A 12209-nucleotide genomic window follows, 5' to 3' on the forward strand; every position below is an offset into this window, starting at 1 on the left:
AACACATGTACACACAAACTCATCCGTGTGTATAAATGCAGGTATACATGTATGCACAACTTCTGCTTTTCACATGCAGCTCACACACACACACACACACACACACGCACACACACACACACACACACGCGCATTCACAAAGTGAGCACCAAGCCCTGTGGGAGCTGCAGCAGCCTCTTCCCAGTGTTCAGCTGAGGGACCATTTAATACCCAATGCTTCTCAGTGCAGACAAGCCCATCTTTCACACTGAATATGGCTGCTGTCACCACACGCATACACATACGCAATTGCTCTGACTCACACACACACAGACACACACACACTCTCACACACACACACACACACACACACACACACACACACACTCACACTAACACAACGGCACAGCAAGCAGGAAGCTCAAAGATGAGTTAATCTGATGTTTGGTGTGGCAGAGCTGGCTCAATAGAGTGAATGCCCCTTCTGTCCATCCTATTACCTGGCTATCTCCCTTCTCCTCCCTAAACCCTTCCATCCATTCGTCCATCCGTCCATCGATGTGGTGGTACAGAAGGTACACCTGCTTATCTTCTGCTGTAGTCCGGCAGATGTGACAGACATCATTCATCAGTCTGGGCAGCCTTTTTTTGGTCGGTTATTAACCTTGCCTGGCCCCAAGAAATTCCTATGGGATGTCCGCCACACAATACACACCCACACAATTAAAAGACCCAGGCTGTTACGAAGTCTTCTCTCACAAATGCAAGCGCACACGTCCCATAGAGATAGGCAGAGTAAAATGCCTGTTTGAGTTGGACTACATTCACACGCTCTCTCTTAGACGCCAGGACGTCAGCCTGCAGTGTGCTGTCGAACAGCTGATTGATAAAACATCAGGGTTTTACTGATCTTATCATATGATTAGGAAAAATACTGTGGACCTCGACTGTGTTTGGATTTAGAGTCAGCAGTCATTGGTCGCGAAGGATTTCATTTCCCCACACCTTTTTCAAAAGAAATATTACCTGTGGTAAATTAAAGCGGGGGAAAATAAAGTCCATTTCCATGCATTTATATTTTCAAGTTTAGAGATTACTAGCATTACTAGAGATAGCAGAGGTAACAACATTGTACTATAATAAGCATACTACAAGAACTATTGTTAAAACTAAGGATGAATAATTGCCCTGCGATTGGCTAGTCTATTTGGTCAACCGGTCTCTAAAATGAGAGAAAATCATCCTGTGGCTTTCCTCCAATTGTGATGATCACTTCTCTCTTCTTGCCCATCACCTACAGTTTTTCTCTCTTTTAGTCAGGCACACACTGAAGTACACTTTCCGTTTTCAGTGGCTGCTTTTTCTTGCCTTAAGTTTGTCCAAATTTCCACATTTAAGCTTAAATGAGGCAAAACCGTTGGCTGTAGGCATCTTTGGGCGTTCAGTGAGACAAGGTCAAGGACAGCCATATGGATTCTTGGCAGTTTCCGAAAATGTGGCAATGTCGTGACTCTGCCACGACAATGTGAGACCGTCCGTTATAACAGCTACTATAGCACGTACAAATGAAGGTAGTAGGTACCATAAAGTCAGAGTTACTTACCTCTAGTAGAGATACGGCGGATAAGGGAAATTGGAGCTGGATTGGTAAAAACTTCCCATTGCAATCAGAACTGCAGACTCACTCCCAATCTTCCGCCGTAGTCTGAAAACGCACCTCTTCAGACTCCATCTTAGCCCGTAGCACTTGCTGTAGCACTTGCTCTAGCCTCAAGGACGTTACAGGCATATGCAAAGGCTCAACTTATGTAACTTAGATAGCATTTTATGTAGACATAGCAATCTATAGTGTATTCACGCATAGTTTCATTATATAGATATTCCACTGTCAGGTTCTTAGCTTATGTATGATTCTTGATGACTATTTTTTATGTATTTGATGTATTTCCATGTTTTGTTCTTGCTCCAGAGTGTTTTGTTCTCACTCTGGATTAAGAACGTCTGCTAAATGCCTAAAAGTAAGTAAAAGGTCACTGTTTGTGTTTTACAGATTACTGCAGTTTTTCAGCTATTTTACAGGTGTTAAATCGCAGGCAATAAATTACTACCTGCTAGTCTTGTTGCAAACAGTTTTGTGAAAAATCTCCCTTTGGAGAATTACCAACCGAGTCTGGCAACTGGCAAGTAAAGTCTCAATCCAAATCGCATCGAGGCTAAACTGTTGCACTGGTATACATTGGCTGACAATGACATACGTAGGTCGCATTCTCGTCTCACAGTGTGACTAGAGGGATGATCACATTTTTCCTTTCCCCCCGTTGCAGTGTGACATATAATGAATGTATAAGAGGGCCAAACCACGCAGTGTGCAAGCACCTTTAGACTAACAAGAAGCAGCAGCCTGAATAAAGTGTCACTGTTGCCTCGTTTCAAGCTGCCTATGTAGAGCTGTAATTGAATACTGCCCTGTCACACAGAGCTAAGGATGAAAATAACATCCCATATTCTTATCCATGCACTCGAGTACATCACAGGCCTCCTTGTAGAACCACACGACAAGACCTTTTTATCTTTTAATGAGCTCAGGTTCCACACGGTGCTACGCCGGATTAAAACATTTAAGCGCTCTTGCACTGTGACTTTATTGACACTTCATGGCATCGAAACTGTGTTAATTTAATGCTCCCGAATTTGCCCTGTGTACTCTTTCCAATTTTCCGGTCCCACTCCATTTCACATGTAGAAAGCAAACCACGTTCAAACCAAAGAGCATGTAGATGTTATATCTGCGGCTATAGCCATCAGGATGCCCCACAGTGGCGGATGTTTGTGTTGCGACTGTTGCCTTGTGCCAAGTGGAGTGGTGTTGTCAGGCGTCAGCCACTTTTTCCCAGCGTGGCTGCTCAGATGATGAGCTCCATAAACATGAGGTAATGGCCATCTGGTTCATCCAGGCCTCAGATTCTCACATATCACAGTAGATTGGGAATAGACTCCGAGGTGACATATAATCAGCCTTCCTTCGTCTGTCCAGTCACTGACCCTGAGCACTCGACCTCCCGGCCGAGCAGGAGGGGTGGAAGGGTAGGGCTGTCACGATTACAAGTTTAAGTTGATGAATAATTGTCACACAAATAATTGCCAATAACGATTTCATTATGAATAAAAATGTTATTTCAGATTGCCTTCTGGCCTCGTAAACAAAAATTGCACAGGGCAGATATGACAAATAACTTAAATACTAAGGAATTACGGACATACGTACGTGACGCACTGTGAACTTATATCTGCTATTTTTAATAGCCAACGCAAATATTTAAAATGTCTGATTCTTTCCCGTTTATACACCGTTTTGTTATTCATACTGTACATTATGTAGTAGGAAAGATTATTATTAACCCACATCGGAACCAAATTCACTTCAGGTTGAGGCCAAAATAAATAAGTCACTTTTTTATTTCTAATGAGAATACTTCTGAAAACACTAGGTGCTTTTTCAATATGTTCTATGCTATTTTACCAAACGAAACTTTTCAGTGATTGTCTATTGTCGACATTGCTTTATTATAAAATAATCTTGCCTTATATTAGTAGAGAAATCGTCACAAGCACATTTTTACTGTCTTTTCTCTCCCCTATTCTTCTGTGCAACAGTTCAGAGCCAGACATAATGATGCCTCATTTATCATTACCGTTACTGTACATTTAGAGATGGTGGACACTAGACTACACTTTCAACAGACCGCCGAGTGTGGATCTGTGCCTCAATGACACCCCTCATAACTGACTGAGGATCGTCTGTGATCAGAACTCAGGAGTCTCCGCTCTACCCTATGGTTTTTCTGGGGCATTTATTTTAATATACTAACAACATCAACTCTAAGATCCCTATTTTTGGAGGTAAAAGAATAAGCTCAAATTGCGACGAGTTGTCTGCTACACAGCTTGTAGGTCGGCTATTTTCAGAGAAGACATTTGGTGTAGCGAGAGAAAAGGAGGGTCTTAGTAGAGACCCCTTGGGGACTCCAAACAACAAACTATATATACATTTCAAGTAGTTAATAAAGAGGTTGTGAATTTGTTTACACTCAAGTCAACACGTGTTGCTGTACGTATGAATACAATAAAGTGCACTCCACTCCATCAGCGAGTGTGGAGTGCTAATGAAAGCAGGTGGATTTACTGTACAGTATTTCGTTTTTTCTGGACTTAGAGACTTATATTAGACGCATGTGGGTTCATGTAATATAGATTGTAACCATGGAAATATCATTAGATTTCATTAGGGACTGCCCCGGGTTCCCCCTATAGGCAGTGTATTCATTATTAATAGGGTATATTAAATGCATTTTATAAAGCAGGTGAAGCCCAGTCCCCAGTGAGTGTTTGCACACTTGCACTTGCTTTTTACTTATGGTAATATTGCAGAAATATAACTACATTGCAATGTGTATATTTCATTTACCCACATACAGTACATAAATAAATTACACACAGCAATATGCATTGCATGCACTACACAGAGCAACCCCTATCCCTACTAGCTGGTATAAGCACAGAGATGCAAGTAGTGAAGAAAATGCTTCCCGTAGAATTAGAACTCCTCCACACACGCTCGCACACGTGCACCCCTCGTCTTCCAGGTGAGGCAGATTGACCTGCACTTGTCCCCCACTCCTCTCTCTCCCCATCTCTCTCTCTCTCTCTCCCAGGCCCCTGTGTGGGACTCGGTGCTGCAGGGCCTCCCTTATTGAATTACAGCTTGTTTTGTCTCTCCCAATGTGATTACCCAGGTGCATTGGGCGCAATAATAAAAGTCCTCTGCTCCTAAAGCATGTGGTGCCGAGGGGCGGCCAACACTCCATGTAACATGGGGAACAAAATAGGCAGGCAATCTATTTGTCTGGGCTGACTTGGTTTCAGTCCAGTACCGCGTCTCTCTCCTTTTTGGACAAAACTTTCTGTTCTCATCACTCTGTTCTTTGCAACAGCCCTCTCCCACCCCCACCCACCCCCCCCCAACCCCCCGACTCCACTTTCTAAATGTATGAGTCTGACCTATAGGCACACTGCAGAAAACCAATGAGGGTGGAGACTGGAAAGGAATACTGAAGAGAGTCTAAACTTTGCTGTCTCCGTTTCCTTCCCGATTTGTCATCTGCAAAACTGTTTGCTGTTGTCGTTTTATTGCAGCGCAGCAATCATTTCTTCGGATTGGACTTTCAGGCTCATGTGAAACATACTAATACTAATTATTATTTTCCCCCCAGTTTCAGCTCAATTTGTTTTCTTTATACGTTTCCTCCAGAGAGCATGCATTGTTGTTGCCTAACCTTGCAGCTGAATAAATCAATTCTATTTATATATTTTTTTATTGTTTACATACATTTTCCAGTATGGTATGTGTCACAATATCACTTTCATTTCCACAAATTGACAAATAGTAAAACGTTTGAATGACAGCCGTAATAGGTATGTTATATTGTCTTGGTGTGATGCACTTCGCTTGCACACAGATGGGAAACGCACACAGATGTATTGTTTCTCAGTCCTGGATTACAATATCATTGCATCATCGTAATTATCATTGGTTAGTTGGTCTGTGGATTGATGGGTCATTAATCTCTAATTGGAACACTTACAATGGTCACTTACACTACAGCACAATGTGGACAGTGCAGATCACACATCTGTTCACTTGGTTCAGAAGTGCAATGTGTTAACATTTACATTTACTAACACAGTGTTTGGTAGACCTTGATGTCCATATTGGCATCACTACATTACTTTACTTATGGTCCAGCCACATACGTGTAATGTCACGTACTGTATGACATAGAAATGTTGTCAACTAAAGGGGATCGATCCCCCTATAAAATGAGCTCCCCTTCCACTTAAGAACGGAGGCTTCTGTGGATTTTTAAAAACGTACCTAAACTCACAGGCCTTTTCATAGCCCTATTTGACTATTTTGTGTTGTAAGATAATCCTGTATTCCTTTCATTTGTATATTTATATATTTTAAGAAACATTCATTGTAAGTGATGTATATTTTGTGCCAAATGACCCTTGTCTTGTAAATATACCACATAAGCATTCTAAAAGATGGCACCACATCACAGTGAGATCACAATTTTGTATTTACCCTTTTTGTGTGTAAATGATGATACTGTACCTGTACATACTACACTGTACTACTATAAATACAAGGGACCAGTGTACTGCCTGGGGTGCAGCTGTTAAACCCAGGAGCGGCCTGAACTGTCCTTGGGTGTAATATACCAAGTGTTAATTTAACTCTGCTGAGAGTGTACACATTAACCAAATGAACCTGTTCCATTTGTACACTCAGAGTTAAATTAACACTCAGGATGTACCACAGAATGGACCTTCACAGGTCCATTTGTACACACACACTATATCTGAGCAACATCAGTGCAAATGTTAGCAAAACAGAAAGAAATATAATTGATAGAACAACACTGTGCAAAACAATACTTCTGATCTACTATTATCAAATGAGAAAAGTAATAAAACTAAAAGTAAATGATAAAACGATATATAGATGCAACACTCTAGTAGTACAGGTCATCGTTTGTACGAACGACCCATCTCTACTGCGAAAGGTGCTCTACAAATAAACTTTACTTACCGGTACTTACTTACTTGTGTCTTCATGCAAAAAAAAGCTCAGACTTCGGCAGCTATTCTTCATGTGGTTAATGAATAGCCTAGTCCAAAACACACGTTTGTGAAGTGTATGTTTGACACTAGCACATGTTTTAAGCACCTCTGCACAGCACCAAAGGGATTAACCTCACACCAATGGCTATGCCCCTGCTCTGCAGACAGTGAATCCATTCACACATACAGTCAGTTCATCACGCATTAATGTTATTCAATTTCGTGAAATATTCAAAGTTTGATTGGATTTCCCCCCCTCTGTGTGCCAATGCAGTGTGGAAAATTATGCTCATCTTGCATTAAAGAGTCACAACTTGCACCGCAAGACAAGGCCCATTTAGAAAAGCAACAGATATAGCAAAGGGCTGATTCCACTCTAGACCCTTTAACACGAAAGGTCAGTGAGTGCACTGAACCCCTCATGTGTTCAACCCAGCATAATAAGCCTGACTGTGTTTCAGTGAACATAAAGAAATACTGAATGATCCCAGTCTTTCTACACCCCCACACACACACACACACACACACACACACACACACACACACACACACCTCTCTCTCTCTTGCCCTTTTCTCACTTGCTGTCCTTCTGTCTTTTCTCTTCTCCCTCTGTTTCTACCCGAGAAGACACGAGGCATTGCAACTAGTGGCTTCATTCCAAGGTCATAAAATCAGACCTGCTTTCCCCTCCTTTATCCTCTCTTGAAAGGCAAAGTGAAGCTCATATGTTTCTTTCCATTCAGACAGTCCGTCTCAGACAAGCTCGCTGTCCGGTCATGCCTTTGGCTGTGCAGAACACAGTCAAGGAGAGCCCGATGAAAGCCATAGCTAATCAGCTAATTTGCTCTAAGTAGTTGACTTTTTACATTGATGTCTCTGCTTCTGGAATAATCTTTTTTCATGAGCGTACTCCTAAGTGACAATAATTCATCCACGAGGAACAAAAAAAACTTTGCTGCAATCACAGAAGTACAGTGTGACGTATTGGTACACGGCACGTGCACAGTGACATGTTCTATCAACCTGAAACATAAATCACGTACCTGGAGAGTAAAAACTCTCGCGTAAATGCTCTGGCTGAGGGCTCATTTATACATCGCCGTACGACACGCATACAGTAAACACAGATAGAGGTTTCTGGAATTTATGGACAGATAGGACAGTAGTGAGAGGGCAAAGGAGTAGAGACATAGGAAGAGACATGTGAGAGGTCATAGGAACCTGAACTCATGACCTTGTGACCCTCAAGGAGCATAATGGTCGTTGTACCACCAGGAAACTGCTTTAATTCCTCCGCCAAATCCCAGAGATTGTTTTCGCTCCTGTCCGTCCGTGTGTGTCTGTCCATTTGTCTGTGAACTAGGGCTGTCAAAATAACTGAGTTAATTAATTTGTGAAATTAATTAGATTAAATTAGATTAAAAACCCTAACCCGCAATTAATGCATGCTTAGATGACCCGCCTCATACATCCCATAATCCCATCTGATTTAACATTTTAAAGGTGTAGTGAAATGGTGGCCATTGTATTTTGAAGTTTCAGGTTGAAACGCTGGCTCTGAAGTTTCTGAACCAATCAGAGCGTTGCATCCCTCCAGGCTCCTCCTATACATCCGTCTCATGCATAGTGGTTTGTTTACAAAGTGACAGAGAGACAGCTTTTTTTCTACCTCGACACGTCATCACGCAGCATGTTTTAGTTTTCAGGAAGTAATTACTAAAATAATTTTGATATAAAAACACACAGAAATGAGAATTTGCAAAAAAAAATGGCATCCATTGTCAGGTATGCCCATATGATGACCACGGATATGGTCTAAAAGTGTGAAAAACTTATTTTTCATTTCACTACAACTTTTAGTTTGACAGCCCTAATATTTAACACCGTCCTACCACATGGATTTGTTATGAAGAATGTAAATAAAAAACAACACCTCACGTATTAGGAGGGCAGTATCAGTTACCAGAAAAAAAGACGTGTGTTTTCATTGAATCTAACATGGATAAAATGTTTGAGTTTGAAGTTACAAGGTTTATATATGGGGGTGGGGCAGCTAAAATTAATATATCTAAATACTGAATCCGTTTTAAAGTGAAATATCCCTTTAATATTTGATCTGACAACCACTTTATAGTCAGAGTTTCCGCTTAGCATACAGTACATACACATACCGCTTAGCATACATACTGTAGATGCACAGTGAGGAGAATATTGATTGGGGGCTTGGCCCCAAAGGCAGCAGCACACGTCACAATCTCAACTCAAACGAGGGGTCTTGAGTCCACTCGTTGTTCTACTTACACAGCTGTGTTTTCATTCTCTGGGAATTGTCTCTGCTGGAGAGAGCAGGTGTATATGTTGGCCTTGGTTTACCCTGAACAATTTGCTTCACGGGAATCACTGGTTTTGTTTGATTTGAAGTTGAGTTTCCTAGTAGTATTATGGGTAGTCAAAAAACAGTCTAGTGTAAGGACCATCGAGTGCACTTGTTTTCAGGTTATCTGTTTGTCACAGTATTTCTTTCTTCTATGGCTTGTATTCATGTCTCTCAAACCTTGTTTTTAACTTTCTCTTTCTCTTCACAGATGTCAACTTTATTTTTCTTTCCCTGTTTTGTTCTCTCTACATCACCTTTCCATTCTTCACCCTTATTTCTGCTCCCCTTTGCTTGTTCCACTCCACTGCCCTCTCTCACCTCTTCTCTTGACACCATCAGCAGCATCCACCCCATAATACCTCTCTGCCCCTTTACCTCTTTTTCTCCTTCATCCACATCTTTATGTCCTACAGTACCTTCTTGGCCCAAATACCTACTAAAGTCTTCCCTTTAGCTTGTTATTCCTTGTCGAAGGTTTGTTTACGCTGATATTTGGCCAACACCTACTCAGTATTCCAGTAAGCTTGGTATCGTAACTATGGAGAAAAGTTTAACGAACTAAATGTATGTGATTAAAATAATATGACGCACACCCGTCTACACTTGCACAATAAGGACTCCTCTATATTGAAATAATCTCCTTATTGTGCAAGTGTAGACGTGTGCACGTCAATTTTATTCTGTACACTCTGATCCCTGCCTACGCACCCGTCTCTGAGCCGATCAGCTGCGCATAAGACTTTGTTGTTTCCAACCAACTAAATCTAAAAACAACAATGTATTGACATTTGACATTATTGATTGTGGTATGTTGTGTGTCCCAGGCAGAGGAGATCCTGCGGAGGGAGCTGGAGAAGAAGGAGACTCCCACTCTTTATTGTCTGCTGGGAGATGTCTTGAGGGAACATCAGTACTATGACCGGGCGTGGGAGCTCTCGGGTGGGCGCAGCGCCCGCGCCATGCGCTCCAAGGCCCTGCTGCACCTGCGCAACAAGGACTTCCAGCAGTGCGTGGACTGCTTCGAGCAGTCTGTCCGCGTTAACCCCTTACAGGTACAAACGCTGAGCTACTGTACAAGTAGTGGTGTCAAAAATAATCGATTCAGCAATGCAATTCGAATGCAATGCAGCATTGTTACATAATCGATTATCAATAATCGAAGCCTAAATATAATTATATATAATAATTATAATACTGTATATAATATTGTATATAATTCTAAATTAAATATGATGTTCAGTATATCTGGCTGCTTGTATTGACTGATAAAACATTTGCCATGTTGTGCAGTAATATAGAAAAGTACCAATGCGCACCTCTAACAACAACCTGTACAATAACGTAATAATACATAACCGACCCTTGTTAACGGTCAATAACCGATTAAACTGTACTGTTTAGAATGGACGAATGTCCGTGACTCAAATGTCCGTTCCAGAATTAGCACCCACCTGGACTGCATTTTAAGTCATGACCGTAACCCATTATAACCACATCCATGTAGTTATATGTTATTAGTTATAAAATAAATTTGTCTTTTTAGAGTAAATTCTCAAAATCTACTCTGAGAAAAGAATTCTGGAGAGGTTTGCTGTCACAATCTATGAAATATGCTGTGGTGCGTCGTGCATAGCACGTAATTGTCTCAGTTTTCAAGTCTGTGTCATACTTCATCTTTCAACGCTGTTTTCTCTGAAACTATGGCACTGTCCGTGGTTTTGATCAGATCGGCAAGATTCAGAGCTCATTTCAGATTTTAACTGATCTTAGCTCGCTAGCATTGGCGCTATTGCTACTAGCATTTAAGACGGCGACAAAGAGGACGTGCGTCATAGTAAAATGTCCTCTGTCACGTTGCCATGATCCAAGGACGTGAAGTGGCCTGTTATAGCGCCACCATAAGGGCGATTTGAAAAATGTGAGGCAGAGGTTCTTCCTTGACCTACATTCATGTGTGCATGCCAAGTTTTACACTGATCGGTCCAACAGTGCCGGAGATTAGCTGCTCAAAGTCGTACAGACACTCACATACGGGAGCTAAAACATCATCTCCAGCCTTCAGCCATCCGCAACTGATAGTGCTGTATTAATCAATCAATATTATTATTGTCAGTTAACAGTTAAACTGTAAATTATTATCATCTCTACTATAAATGTATGCACAATGCAAGGTCAGCTCACACTGTGTTATACAATAACTTGTTTTTATTGTGTGTACGTGCACACACACACACACACACAATCCTTTCTTCATTCAATCCATTGTTCTATCCAACCCACATATTATTTTATGCTCTTTTTATGCTTTATCTCTCTCACACACACAAATTCACATTCTCATCACACACACACACACACACACACACACACACACACACATTGCATCTCATTTGCTCATACTCAGTCCTACAATCATTTCCATCTAATTCAAACAATCCTTTCTGGATTTCAGGGAGTCATTATTTATAGTGCCAACACTATGCCATGTTCAAATATAGATTATTTTTCATTCTTACTTTTTCAATAAGAAAATACAGAGATGACTGAATTTTCACAACTTAGTTTTCCGGCAGAACGTGCTACATGGATACTACTTACTACTTATTTTTAATTTCTGTTTAAAGACACTGCATTGAAAGGGCAGAAATGTAACCCAATACACATTGCAGACAATGTGCATGCACACGCGCACACACACACACACACACACACACACACACATTCGTGCTTTTCAGGCTCTGAGGAAGTGGTGTCTGGGATTTTGTCGCTACCCAAGTCTGCTTCTATCTCACATGTGTCAACCAGGCTGCCGCCTATGCAGCACACTGACTGTAGACGTGAGAGTGTAAAAATGTACCCATGGAAAATTGCTGAGTAAATTAACCCTTATAAATGAACTGTGGCCATAGCACAATGGAGGAGAGGATTGGACAGAAAGGGAATGGTGAGGAACGAAGATTTGGAAGATTTAGAGAGGGAGTGTTTTGGAGGAGAGGGGTTTAGAAATGATGCAGAACATGCAGAGATGACACTGGAGAGGATGAGGAGGAGAGAGACACATACGTTAGAAGTGGGTAAGGAGGAGGCGGGAGGAAAGAGAGGAGGAATGCATGATTTGTAGGATGACAACTGAGAGGTCACAATGAAGGAGACACGGTGTGGGCCGTGG

The 12209-nt window shown here is 41.4% G+C and overlaps 1 protein-coding gene across 1 annotated transcript in view; it reads left to right on the forward strand.

Annotated features, from left to right (window-relative positions):
- Positions 1–12209, forward strand: part of ttc27 (tetratricopeptide repeat domain 27) — a 141149-nt gene that overhangs the window by 100627 nt on the left and 28313 nt on the right. Inside the window, exon 13 of the mRNA XM_083775771.1 lies at positions 9865–10092. Within this exon, the coding sequence (XP_083631897.1) occupies positions 9865–10092 (228 nt within the window). The remainder of the gene's footprint in view (positions 1–9864; positions 10093–12209) is intronic.

This window comes from Protomyctophum parallelum (genome assembly GCF_964188405.1).
Source record: "Protomyctophum parallelum genome assembly, chromosome: 10".
NCBI classification, from domain to species: domain Eukaryota; kingdom Metazoa; phylum Chordata; class Actinopteri; order Myctophiformes; family Myctophidae; genus Protomyctophum; species Protomyctophum parallelum.